General features: G+C 36.5%; 1 protein-coding gene across 1 annotated transcript in view; it reads left to right on the forward strand.

Moving 5' to 3' along the window:
• LOC126253312 (betaine--homocysteine S-methyltransferase 1-like) overlaps nucleotides 1–20,258 on the forward strand; it is a 57,364-nt gene that overhangs the window by 26,209 nt on the left and 10,897 nt on the right. Inside the window, exon 4 of the mRNA XM_049954546.1 lies at nucleotides 10,886–11,077. Coding sequence (XP_049810503.1) covers nucleotides 10,886–11,077 — 192 coding nt within the window. The remainder of the gene's footprint in view (nucleotides 1–10,885; nucleotides 11,078–20,258) is intronic.

Genomic DNA, 20,258 nt, shown 5'->3' on the forward strand with positions numbered 1-20,258 from the left:
ATATTTTGGCTGTATAACGTTCAGCCATCTTCAGAGTGAGCGGCATGACTGCCGCTCCAGTGCTCGCTTCGTCCCTTTATACTGTTGTACTGCGCGACTGCGCATGTGGCCACAGATGCAAATGCGCTAGAGACGTTGGTTGGTGGCAGAGACGTCCATAATGCGCAAGTTGTATCTATGACTCCGCAGTTGATTTGTGTTGGCATATCGATATATCATTATGAGCTGCACTGTGACAATGTCTTTGCGAGTTTATTACAGCAAGTGCCGGATTCCATGATTTATCAAGATTGAAACCACTATCTCTATTAATTAAATTCGTCGTCAAGCGAATTTCAATTGCCTCCTTTACTATTGAGTCGCAAAAGGATGATGTAGTTGCAAAAATTTCGACGTTGTCATACAACATACTGTGACCATTATCAATACAGTGCTCTGCCACTGCCGACTTGTTAGGTTGTAAAAGTCATGTGTACCTCTGGTGTTCTGTACATCTTTCTTGGACAGTACGAGTTGTTTGTCAGCTGTAAGAAAGGCCACATTCACATGGAATTTTGTAAACTCCAGATTTTCGGAGCAGCAAATCATCTTTGACGGAGCCCACAAGTGCAGCTGTCTTTGGTGGAGGACGAAAAATCACTTTTACTTTGTGTCTGCTGAGAATGCGTCCTATTTTTGATGAGAGGCTACCCACATATGGCAGGAAGGCCATCGATTTAAAGGTTTCCTCATCTTCTTCTGCTTTCTTTGTGGCCTCTTTCGGCTTCATTTTCAGTGCCCTCTGTATTTGTTGTGGAGAGTACCCATTGTCTTCAAACACTCTTTATAAGTGGGAAAGTTCATCTTGCAGACTGCTTTTGTCACAAATAATATGCGCTCTGTGAGTCAAAGTTTGGAGAACACTCATTGTCTGGGCAGGATGGTGGCAGCTATTTGCATGTAAATACAGGTCAGTGTGTGTCAGCTTCCTATACACTTCATGTCCCAAAGTGCCATCCTCTCTGCGCCTAACCAAAACATCCAAGAATGGAAGGCATCGCTACTTTTCAACTTCCATTGTGAACTTTATTTGATCGTGGAGGGCGTTCAGATGTCTTAAGAAGTCTTGCAAGTTGTCTTCACCATGGGGCCAAACTACAAAGGTGTCATCAACATACCTCCAGAATACCATGGGTTTCAAGTCAGCAGATCCAAGCGCCTTCTCCTCGAAGTCCTCCATAAATAAATTGGCCACCAGAGGGGAAAAAGGGACTACCCATGGCGTCTCCGTCCTTCTGTTCGAAAAATAGGTTGTTAAATAAGAAATATGTGGAGGTCAGAACATGTTTAAATAAAGCTGAAATCTCTTTGTCAAAACTTCTTTCAATAAGTTGTAGAGATTCTGGAAGGGGAACCTTTGTAAATAAAGCCACCACATCAAAACTAACTAATATATCAGATGGGTTCATTTTCAATGATTTTAGTTTACTAATGAAGTCAGCTGAGTTTCTGATGTGGTGAGTACATTTTCCCACAAGAGGCATCAACAAGGCTGACCGTCTCTGGCGCATTTGCATCTGTGGCCGCATGCGCAGTCGCATGGTACAACAGTATAAAGGGACGAAGCGAGCACTGGGGCGGCAGTCTTGCGGCTCACTCTGAAGATGGCTGAACGTTATACAGCCGAAATATTATTAGAATAATAATAATAATAATAATAATAATAATAATAATAAATTTTACCAAACAATAGATAACACACACATAAAAATAGACAATCCACCAAACATAACAGACATGGAACACTTCTGGAGCAACATATGGTCAAATCCGGTACAACATAACAGGCATGCACGGTGGATACAAGCAGAAACAGACTCATACAAGATGATACCACAAATGCCTGAAGTGATAATTTTGCAACATGAAGTCACCCGAGCAATTAATTCTATGCACAATTGGAAAGCCCCTGGAAATGATAAAATAGCAAATTTCTGGCTAAAGTAGTTCACCTCAACACATTCACATCTAACTAAATTACTTAACAGTTACATTGCAGACCCATACATATTCCCTGATACACTTACGCATGGAATAACTTATCTGAAACCTAAAGATCAAGCAGACACAGCAAACCCAGCTAAATATCGCCCCATAACATGCCTACCAACAATCTACAAAATATTAACTTCAGTCATTACACAGAAATTAATGACACATACAACACAGAACAAAATTATAAATGAAGAACAAAAAGGCTGCTGCAAAGGAGCACGAGGATGTAAAGAGCAACTGATAATAGATGCAGAGGTGACATATCAAGCTAAAACTAAACAAAGGTCGCTACACTACGCATACATGGATTACCAAAAAGCTTTTGATAGTGTACCCCCACTCATGGTTACTACAGATATTGGAAATATACAAAGTAGATCCTAAATTGATACAGTTTCTAAACATAGTAATGAAAAACTGGAAAACCACACTCAATATCCAAACAAATTCAAATAATATCACATCACAGCCAATACAGATTAAGCGTGGAATATACCAAGGAGATTCATTAAGTCCTTTCTGGTTCTGCCTTGCTCTGAACCCACTATCCAACATGCAAAATAATACAAATTATGGATATAATATTACTGGAACATACCCACACAAAATCACACATTTGCTATAAATGGATGATCTAAAACTACTGGCAGCAACCAATGAACAACTCAACCAATTATTAAAGATAATAGAAGTATTCAGCAATGACATAAATATGGCTTTTGGAACAGACAAATGTAAGAAAAATAGCACAGTCAAGGGAAAACACACTAAACAAGAAGATTACATATTGAATAACCACAGTGACTGCATAGAAGCGATGGAAAAAACAGATGCCTATAAATATCTAGGATACAGACAAAAAATAGGAATAGATAATACAAATATTAAAGAAGAACTAAAAGAAAAATATAGACAAAGACTAACAAAAATACTGAAAACAGAATTGACAGCAAGAAACAAGACAAAAGCTGTAAATACTTATGCTATACCAATATTGACCTACTCATTTGGAGTAGTGAAATGGAGTAACACAGACCTAGAAGCACTCAATACACTTACACGATCACAATGCCACAAATATAGAATACATCACATACATTCAGCAACAGAAAGATTCACATTAAGCAGAAAGGAAGGAGGAAGGGGATTTATCGACATAAAAAACCTACATTATGGACAGGTAGACAATTGAAGAAAATTCTTTACAGAACGAGCAGAAATCAGCAAAATACACAAAGCAATCACTCATATAAATACATCTGCTACACCACTGCAATTTCATAACCACTTCTACAACCCTTTAGATCACATAACATCAACAGATACGAAGAAAGTAAATTGGAAAAAGAAAACACTACATGGCAAACACCCGTATCATCTAACACAGCCACACATCGATCAAGACGCATCCAACACAGGGCTAAGAAAAGGCAATATATACAGTGAGACGGAAGGATTCATGATTGCAATACAGGATCAAACAATAAACACCAGATATTACAGCAAGCATATTATTAAAGATCCCAATACCACAACAGATAAATGCAGACTTTGCAAACAACAAATAGAAACAGTAGATCACATCACAAGCGGATATACAATACTAGCAAATACAGAATACCCCAGAAGACATGACAATGTAGCAAAAATAATACATCAACAGCTTGCCTTAAAACATAAACTTATAAAACAACACGTTCCCACATACAAGTATGCTCCACAAAATGTACTGGAGAATGATGAATACAAATTATACTGGAACAGAACCATTATAACAGATAAAACAACACCACATAACAAACCTGACATCATACTCACCAATAAAAAGAAGAAATTAACACAACTAATCGAAATATCCGTACCCAATACAACAAATATACAAAAGAAAACAGGAGAAAAAATTGAAAAATACATCCAACTGGCTGAGGAAGTCAAGGACATGCGGCATCAGGATAAAGTTGACATTATACCAATTATACTATCAATGACCGGAGTCATACCACACAATATCCACCAGTACATCAATGCAATACAGCTACATCCAAACTTATATATACAACTACAGAAATCCGTAATTATTGATACATGTTCAATTACCCGAAAGTTCCTAAACGCAATGTAACATATACCGTACATTTAAAAGGAAGTCACGCTTGATCAAGGTCCGCGTCACTTTCATTTCGAACCAGACCTAAGGTCTGAGAAAGGAAAGAAATAATAATAATAATAATAATAATAATAATAATAATAATAATAATAATAATAATAATAATAATAATAAATTTAAATCCAAATAGAGGTGTTTTGCAGGATATGCTTCCTGCAACCACCCTAGAAGGAAAACGAAGACAGAGGATGAGATGGTCAGATGAAGTTAATCGACACCTCATGTTCTGTTATTACCAAGCAACAAACCTAGGAACCAACACAACTGGATACAGATCACAAGTATACACAACATTTATTACCAGATACCCAGAATTAAAATTTTTAACAGAACAACGACTAGCTGATCAGATCCGTGTAATAATCAAAAATAACAGGATACCCCAGTCAGAATTAGAAAACATCAAACAAGAAGTACAACAAATACTGGAACAAAATAATGTGCAATCAGAAGAAGAAGAAAATACAGTAATGGACTCAAACATCCCAGAGCAAACAAACAAAGAACAACACGCACCAATTAAACAATCAGAGGAAAACGAAATCTTAAGACAGCCACCAGAACAAGCACAAATAGAACACGAAGTGACACAGATGCTAGATATAGAAGAAAAATTTCAGCTAACATATATAGAATACAAAGACACAAATACAGACATTAGACCATTCTTGCATAGACCACCAAATAACCCACAAGTCGAAACAACAATAAAAACTATCAACACAATCATACACAACAAAATAAATGAAAACACAACTATGGAAGAGTTACAACTACTGGTTTATATAGGAGCACTCACTACACTAAATATACACACTAGACAGAGATCAGAACCAACCAACATACAGAAGAAAACCACAAAACCAGCATGGCAACACAGGCTACAGATCAGAATAGAAAAACTGAGAAAAGACATCGGACAGCTAACACAATTTATAAGAAATGAAATCTCGGAAAAAAAACGAAAAAGGTTAGGTAAAATCTCACAACATGAAGCGACAGAGCAATTAGACGAAAAGAAGCAGAAATTACAAGCATTAGCCAAACGACTCAGAAGATACAAAAAAAGTGAAAATAGAAGGAAACAAAACCAAACATTCAACACAAACCAAAAGAAATTTTACCAGACAATAGATAACACACACATTAAAATAGACAATCCACCAAACATAACAGACATGGAACACTTCTGGAGCAACATATGGTCAAACCCGGTACAACATAACAGGCATGCACGGTGGATACAAACAGAAACAGACACATACAAGATGATACCACAAATGCCTGAAGTGATAATTTTGCAACATGAAGTCACCCAAGCAATTAATTCTACTCACAATTGGAAAGCCCCTGGAAATGATAAAATAGCAAATTTCTGGTTAAAGAAGTTCACCTCAACACATTCACATCTAACTAAATTATTTAACAGTTACATTGCAGACCCATACACATTCCCTGATACACTTACACATGGAATAACTTATCTGAAACCTAAAGATCAAGCAGACACAGCGAACCCAGCTAAATATCGCCCCATAACATGCCTACCAACAATATACAAAATATTAACTTCAATCATTAAACAGAAATTAATTACACATACAACACAGAACAAAATTATAAATGAAGAGCAAAAAGGCTGTTGCAAAGGAGCACGAGGATGTAAAGAGCAACTGATAATAGATGCAGAGGTGACATATCAAGCTAAAACTAAACAAAGGTCGCTACACTACGCATACATTGATTACCAAAAAGCTTTTGATAGTGTACCCCACTCATGGTTACTACAAATATTGGAAATATACAAAGTAGATCCTAAATTGATACAGTTCCTAAACATAGTAATGAAAAATTGGAAAACCACACTTAATATCCAAACAAATTCAAATAATATCACATCACAGCCAATACAGATTAAGCGTGGAATATACCAAGGAGACTCATTAAGTCCTTTCTGGTTCTGCCTTGCTCTGAACCCACTATCCAACATGCTAAATAATACAAATTATGGATACAATATTACTGGAACATACCCACACAAAATCACACATTTGCTATACATGGATGATCTAAAACTACTGGCAGCAACAAATCAACAACTCAACCAATTACTAAAGATAACAGAAGTATTCAGCAATGATATAAGTATGGCTTTTGGAACAGACAAATGTAAGAAAAATAGCATAGTCAAGGGAAAACACACTAAACAAGAAGATTACATATTGGATAACCACAGCGACTGCATAGAAGCGATGGAAAAAACGGATGCCTATAAATATCTAGGATACAGACAAAAAATAGGAATAGATAATACAAATATTAAAGAAGAACTAAAAGAAAAATATAGACAAAGACTAACAAAAATACTGAAAACAGAATTGACAGCAAGAAACAAGACAAAAGCTATAAATACTTATGCCATACCAATATTGACCTACTCATTTGGAGTAGTGAAATGGAGTAACACAGACCTAGAAGCACTCAATACACTTACACGATCACAATGCCACAAATATAGAATACATCACATACATTCAGCAACAGAAAGATTCACATTAAGCAGAAAGGAAGGAGGAAGGGGATTTATCGATATAAAAAATCTACATTATGGACAGGTAGACAATTTAAGAAAATTCTTTATAGAACGAGCAGAAACTAGCAAAATACACAAAGCAATCACTCATATAAATACATCGGCTACACCACTACAATTTCATAACCACCTCTACAACCCTTTAGACCACATAACATCAACAGATACGAAGAAAGTAAATTGGAAAAAGAAAACACTTCATGGCAAGCACCCGTATCATCTAACACAGCCACACATCGATCAAGACGCATCCAACACATGGCTAAGAAAAGGCAATATATACAGTGAGACAGAAGGATTCATGATTGCAATACAGGATCAAACAATAAACACCAGGTATTACAGCAAGCATATTATTAAAGATCCCAATACCACAACAGATAAATGCAGACTTTGTAAACAACAAATAGAAACAGTAGATCACATCACAAGCGGATGTACAATACTAGCAAATACAGAATACCCCAGAAGACATGACAATGTCGCAAAAATAATACATCAACAGCTTGCCTTACAACATAAACTTTTAAAACAACAAGTTCCTACATACAAGTATGCACCACAAAATGTACTGGAGAATGATGAATACAAATTATACTGGAACAGAACCATTATAACAGATAAAACAACACCACATAACAAACCTGACATCATACTCACCAATAAAAAGAAGAAATTAACACAACTAATCGAAATATCCATACCAAATACAACAAATATACAAAAGAAAACAGGAGAAAAAATTGAAAAATACATCCAACTGGCTGAGGAAGTCAAAGACATGTGGCATGAGGATAAAGTTGACATCATACCAATTATACTATCAACTACAGGAGTCATACCACACAATATCCACCAGTACATCAATGCAATACAGCTACATCCAAACATATATATACAACTACAGAAATCCGTAATTATTGATACATGTTCAATTACCCGAAAGTTCCTAAATGCAATATAACACATACCGTACAGTTAATAGGAAGTGACGCTTGATCAAGGTCCGCGTCACTTTCCATTCTCAACCAGACTTAACGTCTGAGAAATTAAAGAAATAATAATAATAATTATTATTATTCTTGCGGCTGCATGCCCGAAACTTAATGGAACAGTCTTTGCGCCACCACAACCTGAAGATTCACAATAGCAGAATATTTGTTTAAAATCACATATTGTGAAGAAAGCAAGGGGAAACTACAGCTGTAACTTTTCCCAAGGGCATGCAGCTTTACTGTATGGTTAAATGATGATGGCATCCCCTTGGGTAAAAAGTTTGAGGTATAATAGTCCCCCATTCAGATCTCAGAGTGGGGACTACTCAGGAGGATGTCGTTATCAGCAGAAACGAAACCGGTGTTCTACAGATCGGAGCATGGAGTATCAGATCCCTTAATTGCGCAGGTAGGATAGAAAATTTAAAAAGGGAAATGGATAGGTTAAAATTAGATATAGAGGGATTAGTGAAGTTCGGTGGCAGGAGTAACAACACTTCTGGTAAGGGGAATATAGGATTATAAATAAAAAAATCAGATAACGGTAATGCGTTTAATGGGTTTAATAATGAAAAAAAGAATAGGAATGCAGATAAGCTACTATGAACAGCATAGTGAACACATTATTGTAGCAAAGATAGACACAAAGGCCCTGCCTATGACAGTAGGAAAAGTTTATATGCCAACTAGCTCCGCAGATGAAGAGATTGAAGAAATGTATGATGCAATAAAAGAAATTACTCAGATAGTTAAGGCAGACGAAAATTTAGTAGTCATGGGTCTGGAGTGCGATTGTAGGAAAAGGAAGAGAGGGAAAAGTAGTAAATGAATATGTACTGGGGCTAAGGAATGAAAGGGGAAGCAACCTGGTAGAATTTTGCACAGAACACAACTTGATCAGAGCTAACACTTTAAGAATTGTGAAAGAAGGTTGTATACATGGAAGAGGCCTGGAGACACCAGAAGGCTTCAGATAGATTATATAATGGTAGACTGAACTTTAGGGACAATATTTAAAATTATAAGACATTTCCACGGGCAGATGTGAACTCTGACCACACTTTATTGGTTATGAACTGTGGATTAAAACTGAAGAAACTGCAAAAAGGTGGACCTGGATAAAATGAAAGAACCAGAGGTTTTACAGTGTTTGTGGGAGGGAGGGAACAAACGAATGAAGAAGAAGAAGAAGAAGAAGAAGAAGAAGAAGAAGAATGGGTAGCTTTGAGAGATGAAATAGTGAAGGCAGCAGAGGATAAAGTAGGTAAAAAGACAAGAGCTAGTAGAAATCCTGGGGTGACAGAAGAGATAGTGACTTTAATTAATGAAAGTAAAAAATTAAAGGGTTGGAACTTACATAGTGGCAACTATTTAGTCACAACTGACACAAGAGTTACATGTTAATGTCCTTCAAAGTGGTCACCAGTGTTGTGTAGAACCTGTTGCCAGCAAAGTGGAAGGCATTGTATACAGTTAGCAGAGCCTGTTCTGTTGATGGCGCGAATGGTGCAGTGTACTGCCTGTCAAATGTCTGGAATAGTTCTGAATTGAATGCCACGAAATGGTTCCTTCATCTTCAGGAACACTACCAGAGGACATCATCTTAAAAATATTATCAACATCATTTGACAAATCCTTAGAGTAATTATGATTTACTTTGTTTTACAAATCAATTCAGAAATGATGTAACTATCCTTGATACTTAACATCCATATTCTTGGCACACTTACTGAACTTTAACTTGAGGATTGTCTGGTCTGAAAGTTATAAATGTACCTGCTATCGTCTGCACTTAATTTCATAGTTACTCTTAAGTTTTGTTGAAAGTGAGTGGTTAAAAATTGCCTGAAAACCTTTTGTGTCACCTTTTATAGAGCAAGAACACACACTACAAAATCGATCACTTTCACTAACTTTTTTCCACAAGCAGACACTTCACTTTTCAAACTATTTTTTTCAAACCAGTAGCTGTGGAATTAGCATTTTCCCATCTCGGTTTATTTTCACAACTGAACCAAGTACCACAGAAGCAGTTTTGTTACTACAGCAAAACTGGAATCCAGAACGAAAAAGAAGCAGTATTAATAGAGGAATATTACACTAATAAGAGCTGAAGAAAATGCTCAAAAATGAAAAAATCGATCTCAAATTTCAGAAGTCCCTCAGGTTAGATTTTATCTATTTTTATCATTGAAGCATTCTAAAAATTTAAATTAACATGAATACAGAAACCTGTAAATAAAAGTAAATAACTTATTTTGATCCTAAAAGAGTAAAGGAGGTTGAAAAAGGTAGCAAATTTTAAAAAGTGACCTAAGGTGACAATGTTAATAAAAAAAAGTGATGGACTCATCACAGTGCTCTCACAAAGCCAAGCTGAACCTCCCCCTCTTCCCTACAGAATCTCTGTGAGCAAATCCTGGATTTTATCTTGGTTTGATATAGCTTGAGTGTGACCTTTTCTTTGTAGTACTGCTAACTAAACACACAGATAGTGATAAAAACAAAAGACTAATATATTCAGTAAACTGTTTCCTTTGGATGCCTTTGTTTAACAAAGATGGAGCACCACTGTTAGTGATATATCATAGCTGCTGGAGAGAATGAAATTGAATAATTTTTTGATACGTGCTGAAGTGAATGGGAAATTAACAATAGTTCATTCAATAATCTGGTTATCTAGGTTGGTGGAGTGGAAATAACCTACTTGCATTACAACTAGCAATGTTCATTGTAGACTGACTTGAGTTGTGAGTGTAGATAACTTTATGATAAGAAGAAATGTGGTCACGTGAGCATATAGCTGACAGTAAAAGATAAGCAGAAATTATTAAATATAAATGAGGAAATAGCTTTCCTTAATTATTTAACATTGTTGATAGTTTTGTTAGATTTTACTTGTGTAAGCACCTTTAGCAACAAATGGAAAGAAGCAGCTACTAACTTCTAGTTCATTAATTTTATGGACCATGTTCACAGTAAGCATTATGGTGTGGATAACATTTACCAAGACTTGCAAGATATCCCTGGAGGGCCTCACTCTCAATGGGATCAATGAGATGCAATGATTAAACTGATGTATCTGGAAATTTGCAGGGAAAAGCAATCAATAAAGCAGCATGTGACATAGCTAAAGAGGTTGCTGCTGAAGGGGATGCTCTTGTGGCAGGAGGTTTGAGCCAGACTCCTACCTACCTCAGTGGTGGCACAAAAGAACAAGTACAGAAGGAGTTCCAGAACCAAGTTGATGTCTTCATTCAAAATGATGTTGATTTTCTCATATGTGAGGTATGGTAGTTCAACTTATCCATTCCCAGATTAAAATATGGTGATTGCTGTATTGAAAGCCAAATTAAATGTCTAAAAATGTTGATTACTTATACTAACAGTAACCTGTGTATGTTACTTGTAAATTTGAGCAAAGCTGATATTCAAGGTCCAGGAAGATTAAATTGTATGTATCTTATCATGCTGAAGTCTATACCTTTATTAAGATCTCACAACATCAGACACTACACAACAGACAGACAACATAAGGGAGCTTGGTACCATAGCAGTTTGTTACTCCAGACCACTTCGAGGAGCGTACAGGTATACCAAACAAATGTGATCACAAATAAGGAAGAAACATAAATCTGACAGCAATACAATATTCATTCTGTATACTGTAAGGGTATAAGAAGCCCCCAGCAGTTAATATAACCATGCCTGTGAAAATTGATGTTGGACTTTAGTTTGATGTCTAATCTCCAGACTGAAAAAAACTAATCTCTGCTTGTGGCAGGAAAACATTTTTCAGGTACTATGTAACTATAAGAAAGTATATTGTTGTGATATTTATCACAATTACTTAATGATAAACAAACATAAATGGTTCACTTCTTGGCAGATGGTGTGGTGGGAATGTATGTACATAAACACTTTGACAGCAGTTCTCAAGTGAACGAAAGTTGGAATTCATTAGTCATTATGCTGAATTTGATTCCTTTGTCAAGGTTTGGGCAGCCAGGTGTCTGCAGGTACAAGTAGGTAAATAACTGAAGCACAAGCAGTCAAGCAGATGGGCCTATGTGACAGACCTCACTGCTGTGGCTGTGACCATGGCTATAGGGTGGGGCGGTCAGATGGCTTGTGCATGCGATCACACCCTGCTTCAACTCACATCATTATGTGCTGTCCTTAGCACAATGACTACTGTATGGCTGCAGGCAGCCAGAGCAGAGCCTCTGGCCTAATGCTTTTTGCCTGGCCTGGTGGTGAAACATCTATCACTAAGCATATGGCAGTCAATGTGTTACTCACTGTTCTAGTCTGTTATCTGGACTCAAGATACACCCTATGTTTTCTACAGTTTTTTGCCCAGTCAGTGTTTAGCTTTACCAATCTTGAATACTGCCATTTGATTCTCCTATTTCTTATTATAGTACAAAATACAGTTACACTGCCAAGATTCAATGGTAAACCCACATATGTAATTTTCAAATAACTATGCACTGTTTAGGTGCTTTTATTTATTGGTTTCTCCTGCTCAGTTCAGATTGATCATAATGTGGTCTACTGCTAAAGCATTTCTGAGAACTGGTATTAATCTAATTCTACCTTCATGATCTGTATGGAAGTCATGTTTAGAGGCCTTCAAGCCACTGCTAAGACGACTACGCATATATTCTACTGCGTACTTCACAAAGCTATTGAAGAAAATATTTTTTGAAATGCAATGTATACTTTAAACAGTGTTAATGTATTCTTGAAAGAAGTTCTTGATTATGTTTGCAAAATAAACTTTAGCAAGAACAGTTAGGAAATATATAAGGTGTAAGGAAACAGTCTTGTTAATGGGTTTTGACATGTAAGTAGAGGTGAAATTACATTCTACCACCACAGTTGCCTCAGACACTCAGCACACTTAAAATATGGTTCAAAAACTGTTTTCTGATGACGAACATAAAAAAGGTCCAAACTCCATCTTAACAGATTCTGCTTAGATGAAAGCTAAGCAGGCCCAAAAAGTAGTTAATAGCTAACAGTTTGTCTTAATCTCGGAAAGCTTATATCCACTTTCATTTACCATTTCCATACCTGCGACTATATGATGATCAGATGGGCATAGTACATCTATTTCACCCTCAGTTTTAAAATCTTCTAAACAAACAAGAAGCTCATATACTTTGTTTTTTAATCCCCCGATATTCTGATGATGCAATATACTGACATTATTTTTCACTGTGTTTTTTCTGAGAATCTTGTGACATACTAACATTATTTTTCACTGTGCTGTTATCAGATTATTGTTATATTTTAATATCTATAGTACCTGTCTGAGCTTCTCATTAAGTTTAATTTCAATCAATGTTGGATGATTGGACACTAATCTTAGCCTAAGAAAGAAGTACTCCCGTGAGTTTCAGATCCCCCCTTAAAGATTTTGCAATCATCCCAGCCAATTTACTCTTCCTTTCCTACTGAGATGCAGGCCATGTCTTGTGTAAGTCCTGCCAACCAATACCATATTGGCAGGAATCAAACCTATGCCTTACAAAGCAGCTGCCCAAAGCAGCTGATCTAGCTCCATATTGATCCTCCTGACAGAACTGTTCAATTGGGGCTGATCATACCACATGAAAGCAGGAACCAAGTCAACAGTTGTGTGGTTCATTGCAGACGCTATTTTTACCAGGTCACACTCAATATTGTAGCCCTGTCCCCATCAATATTGTCTCCTGCTCCACCCACTACCACAACATGACCTCGCTTTATAAAGCCCTTGCACAATGATCCTACATCTTATAACACCTGGCTATGACATGCACTGGGCTCAAAAATACTTGTCCTGGTACCTGTCACCTAATTTTTTTCCTGCAAGGTCTAGCCAACACCTCTTCCACAGCTACTATCTAACAAAGAGAACTTTCCTCCTACTTTCTACTTTTTTTTTTAACAGTTGGTTTCCTAGTGTAAGTCTGTTGAGTGCTGACTGCACTTAAATCTACTTGAGCCTCTTCCTTAGGTGACTGAGGTAGCAAGGCAAATCTGTTGTTCGTGCCACTGATGAAACTATCAGATACTGTTCTCTTTCTGTGGCCCTTGTTCCTTGCTACCACTTCCCACCATCTTCACCCTTCTCCCCCGTTAACCTCATCAGTCCCTCCGTAGCACTATCCAGTTCAGCCATAAGGGCTCTAATCTTCCCTTCCTGTTCTGCTATTTTCATATCCCATTGAACATCCTTCACAGTACCATTGAAGAGACCCATTTGCTTCCCCAATGCCCATGGCACTACATTCAGCCCAGTGAAACCATCTGCCACAACAGCTGCACAGAACCCCAGAACTGGCTTTCCTACAGCAGCTCAAACACTTCTTGCTCATGGTTGTTTACAATATTTTTAACAAATTTATCTAGGCAATAACAGTAATATTCTATTACCTACAGATCACAAGATTCACTAAAGTTATGTGGAACACTAATATACATGTATACTATTAATATAGTAACACAATGCACTTAAACTAACATTAAAAATCAAAACTCATACACCCGAAAAATTAGGCCTAAGATTGTGTATGTGCAACACGTACCTTATGCGTTTTGAAAGGAAATAAGATAGAACTTAAAACCTTTAATTTCCCCAATAGATATGCCACTACTAAATATATGTGTAATGAAAACAATCTAAATTCGTCAATTAATAGTTAATGAAATGTCTTAAATTTGTATGTAAACCTATGTCTTAAGTGGAAACCAGCCCATAGGTTAAGTCCCCCCACCCCTCTGAGAAATACTTTGAAATAAGTGAAACATTCAATAGATAATATGAAACACTCTAACTTCCTTACAGTATAATATTAACTTAATTGACAGTTATTATAGAATTAATTACTTATCTTCACAAGGTCAATATTCAAGTGTGTGCAATCTGCACCAGGGCTGCCAACCAACTCTCATTACTGAGATAGCAAACAACCAAACTGTGACCCATTAGTGCCAGGAGAAGACATTAATGGTCACACAGTGCTTGAAGCAACTGTGTGAAATGCTTCAGATTTTATGAGGTAAACAAATAAACTAATCAAGATGCTCACTGAGTGTGTTGTGCCCTTGAAACCATCTTTCATTGTGTTGACCTGAAGAAGCATGTTGCATTATTCTGCATACTTACACTCAATGCTGTCTTGTGGTATAATGTTCTAGCTTAGGGCATCTAGAGTAAATAGTGATCATTCAGCTGAAGCAAGCAGTAAGAATGTTGTGTGCAATAGCTAACCATGCATTTTGCATGAATCAGTGTCCTGAAATGCTTATATACCTCCCTAGACTTCTAAAAAAAATCTCTCTCAAAACCTAAAAAAAATTCTGATCATGTGTAAAAAGCTGTTAATGGTACCAAAGTTAGTGTCCACATACTCACGAACAAAACAAGGACTGAAACTGAAGGTATCAAAGCAAAAACAGAAATGCTGAACTCTGTTTTGAAATGTTCCTTTACAAATGAAAATCCAAGGGTATTGCCCCAGTTTAATTCTTGCACCATTACAAAGGCAAGTAAAACAGATATCATAAATATTAGTGGTAATGGTGTTCAGAAATAGCTGAAATCACTAAAACTTAACCAAGTTCCAAGGCCTGACAGAATCCCTATTAGATTCTGTATCAAATTTGTGGCCAAGTTATCCCCTCTTTAACTGTGATCCAACAGATGTCTCAAACAAAAAAACTGTGTCCACTAGTTGGAAGAAAGCACAGGTCACACACATCTACAAGAAGGGTAGCAGAAGTGATCCACAAAACTACTGTCCAATAACTTTGACACACATTTGTTGTAGAGTCTTAAGTATTCTGAGGTCAGATGTAATGAGATTTCTAAGAGAATAAACTCTCTGCCAACCGGTGTGGATACTGGAAACTTCAATCACATGAAATCCAACTAGCATTTCTCACATGAAATCTTGAAAGCCATGGATCATGGCAGTTAGGTGGATGCAGCACTTTCTGATTTTCATAAAGCGATTGACTCTGTACCACTCCTGTACATATTATCAATAGTGCAACTGTAAGATATGTAAACTGAAATTTAGCAGCTTGCTTTAAATTCAAAATTGTGCACATCACAAAATGAAAAAAAGTAGAAACGTGTGACTAAAATATCAACACAAACTCTTACAAATACCTGGTTGTAACTATTTTCAAGGATATGAAATTAGATGATGACATGCACAGGCTGTCACACGCAAAGCAAGTGTTGGTAGAATACTAGAGAAATGTAGTCAGTCAACAATACTTGTAACCCATTCTGGAATTCTTAAAAATTAAAAAAAAATTAACAACTTTTTATCATTGTCCAGACTGTTTACAGTATAAAACATTAAAATGTGAAGACTAGTTTCAGGTGACTAAGCAACCATCTTCAGGTCACTCATGATAAAATAAATGTCAATACTGACAAATTCTGCAACTTCTCTGTAGTTTGGAGCACATCTGTATGTGACACACACACACACACACACACACACACACACACTCACACACACACAGAGAGAGAGAGAGAGAGAGAGAGAGAGAGAGAGAGAGAGAGAGAATATGACTGAATAGCTAGACTCTCATTAAGCCTGGTTTTCAATTAGTTGGTTTTACATTGCTGGTTATTCAGCTTTGTTTTAAAAGTGCCACACACATACGTACTCCAGGATACATACATGGCACAGATTTTGTCACTATGCATTATGTTGACATTTTACCATGAGTGATGGGAAGATGGCTGACTAAGCTCAACTGAAACTGGTCATAACATTTTAATGTTTTATAATGTATGTGATGTAAACAGTTATAAAAAAATTTAAGAATGTATTTTGTCACTTCTTCCTTATCTGACATCAGATGTAATCATGCCAGAAATTGCTCTAGTGTGATAGATCCTTACCAGATAGGACTTACAGGTGATACTGGACCTGTACAAATCATGGTCAAGGGTTGTTTGACCCACGAAAAAGTGTCAGAGCAATGCTGAAGAAACTCATCTATCAGACACCAGAAGATGAATGTACACTTTTCTGAGGAAGCCTACTTAAAGTTTCAAAAACTACCTTTAAGTGATGACTCTAGGAATATACATCTCCCAACATGTGGCTCCCACAGGGATTGTGAGGACATAATTAAACTATAGAACATGCAGATGCATTCAAAGTCATTCTTCTCACACTCCATATGTGAATGGAATGAGAAGCACCTGCCACATCCTTTACATTAGTTTGCAGAATATGGATGTAGATGGAGAATTCATTTACTCTTTAAGTTTTTATTTCTTGTGGAGGGAAAATCTGTTTCAGCTCAACTGTGATGCAAAATCACAAAAGAAGACATGAAAATAATTTTCATATGAATTTACCTTGTTGTCTTAGGTTATTGGGAGTCTCAACTTGTTAAAAAAAAAAAAAAACTAAAAGCAGATGTCATTAACCATTCTTTCCACACATTAAGTATTTAGATTTAATGACTGAAAATTTCTGTCAGCTGCAGAGCAACTAGCAGTGTGTTAAGTTGCAGAATAAGTATGGTAAATAAGATTCAGTATTTAAAAATGTAAAATTTTCTTTTTGAAAAATGCCATTATTATCAAGTAAATATTACCTACCAATAGGTGATACACAGCAGCTATATAGTAAAACTGAAAATGTTACAACTTTTCTCTAATTTACTTGATTAATTTAAACAGTATAGTGAATAGAATAATACAACATGCAGATCAATTTCTTGATTTGCATGTATTTTGTTCATGTATACTTTGCTTGTTCCACATTCCTAAAGCTTTGCCTCCTTGATAGGATAATGAATGAATCAAAGAAACTTTGTCATCATTTCCTGTGAAATCTCTCTGCCTACTTGCTGTTAAAAAGCCCCTAATGGTTGTCAAAAAATTATCACTCGCTGGAAAAATGTGAGTATCTTTATCAGTTCCAAAATATGTCACTAGCGCTTGAATTGTGATAGTATGCACTGGCCCTCAATGCCAGTACTTTGAAAGAATCAGAACTGCAGATTGAGATGTGGTACAACAGAACTTTATTTTTACCAGTACAAATATTGTATTCATGCTTGTGCAGAAAATTATTATAATAACGTTTTAAGAAGTCTAAATTTCAAAAACAGCCCTCCTCCCCCCCCCCCCCCCCCAATCTAGAAGGCCACAATACTGAAACCTCTTTCTTTATAAATCAAGCTCTGATGGTCACTATAGGTAGTCTTGTTAAAAACCCTACTTTGATGTCCCTGTGAAGCATAATGGGCATGATCAGAGGCACACCTTGTGTGATGACTCTTGATGCTTACATGTTGTAGTCCACTTATAAAGTTCTCAAGATAATTGACATCACATAAAACTAACTACTGAAATTTGATTCCCAGTTACTATAAAGACTTGTTTTTCACTTTGACAACTGATAATTTTGTGTGTGTGTACAGCAATAAGAACAAGATTTGGATTCCATATAAAATTGGAGAGCTCATAATAATGGGTTGACTAAGGAAATTCCAAGTCAGCAGGCAGCAAGAGCTGACTTAAAGACTATGGCTAATTATGCTATGCTGATCAAACTAATTTCTGAGATGAAACCTGCTTATTTTACTTTATTTTTTAATAAACTGTATAATTTTCAATGTATTTCCATAATAATTAGTTTTAAAATCTAGGAATTTTTCTAGAGTCACTCTAGTATTTGTTTGGTTCACATTAGTCACAAAACTCGGGATATTCTCAAAAAGTAATGTCTGAAGATGGCCTTGTAAGCCGAAAACCGGTTTACAATAAAAGTAATATTGTAGAACAAAAGAAAACTGGTGCTTTTCATTTATTAATTCTCAAAAAGTTGAATATTAGAGTCGAAGTGGTGTTAGTCAGAAGACTGTTATAAAATTTGCATCCAGCTGAGAAATTGGCCCAGCTGATATATGACCAGCTACACTTGTTCCAATGGCAGGGAAAGCAGGTGGTGTTTGCTGGGTGCCAGGTCATGTAGGGATACGGGGAAATGAACTGGCCGATTGGGCTGCCAAGGAGGCCTGCGGAGGATAGGATGTGGTACATTGTCCTATTCCCTTGCAGGCTGTCGTTTCTTCACTAAACAGGAAGTTATTGAAGTTGCAGAATGAGGAGTGGCTGGCAGTAATGGACAATAAGCTGCAGCTGGTGAAGTAGACTATCCAGCCATGGCATTTCTCCCACCAGTTGCTCAGGCAGGATGAAGTGACCCTCACATCTTTGCATTTGGCACTGCCCTCTTACACATCGTTTTTTACTATGGTGAGAGGATTCCCCATTTTGTGATGTTTCTGGTAACTAAATCTCTATCTGCCATATTTTAACAGTGTGTATTTTATACCATGATGCAAGGGCAGAAGCAAATATTGGTGGGGACCTGCCTGCTATTTATGATGATGATGATGATGATGATGATGATGATGATGATGTGTGACTAAGGTTTTAAAGTTGGGTGATTTGTCTGGACTCTGGCCTAAGCTTTTATGCTGGAGGCTTTAGTGTGTTGCTGAGTGGCTGGTTCCTCCTTTTTTATTCTTATGGTCAACCAGTCACATCCATTTGATCTATTGTTTTAGCTCCTTATACCACTTTCTTTCTATTTAGTTAATGTTTTAATATTGACGTGATACTTTGTCCATGCTTCTGTATGGATATGCAAACAGTTTTTGAGCTTTTTACCTTTATTTTACATGCTGTTTTATACTCCTGTTTAGTGTATTTTACTGAGTTCTTGCCTCAAACTGTTTTTGTGCAGGCACTGAAGGCCTTGTTGTCATGTGCCCATACCAACGTATCCATCCATCCTGAAAAAAGTCAAACTAATTTTTATGTAAAATAAGGGAAAGGCAACCACAAACCTATAGTGGAACACTGAGTGGTGCACAAGAACACACAACAGAAAGCAGCATTCATGCAAGTTAAAGAAAGAGCTAGTACTTGAAAGTTTGAAATACACACATTTACAAACAAAAGTTCATTACATTTGGTATTTGTATTATGTTTATTCTAAGAGGGTGAAGAGAGAGAACATTTTGTCCAATTCTACTAATGTATACCTATGGTTTCTTCTGTATCCAAAGTTTTTCCCCTGAAAACTTGTTTGCTGGTTCACTAATACTAAATTAAAATTTATCATTAGCATTCCATAATGGGGCTTCCATCTCCTCACTGGTGCACAGACTCAGTTTCTGGGGTGAATACTTATTTTTAAATTAAGCCCTGCTCCTTAAATAACTAATTTTTTAACTTTATTGTTTACAACAATGTTTACATCTGTTCTGTTTCTCCATGATAACTCCTGTCCTCATCTTAATTCAAATTAAGACTTTGTTTTTTCACCATACTTAATACATCCCTATGCTCTTTTTACATTCCATCCTGGATTTTCCATTGTTTGATATCTTGTTAAATTCCATTTCAAATCAGAAACATGTCTTC

The sequence above is a fragment of the Schistocerca nitens genome, chromosome 4 (assembly GCF_023898315.1).
Source record: "Schistocerca nitens isolate TAMUIC-IGC-003100 chromosome 4, iqSchNite1.1, whole genome shotgun sequence".
Classification (NCBI taxonomy): domain Eukaryota; kingdom Metazoa; phylum Arthropoda; class Insecta; order Orthoptera; family Acrididae; genus Schistocerca; species Schistocerca nitens.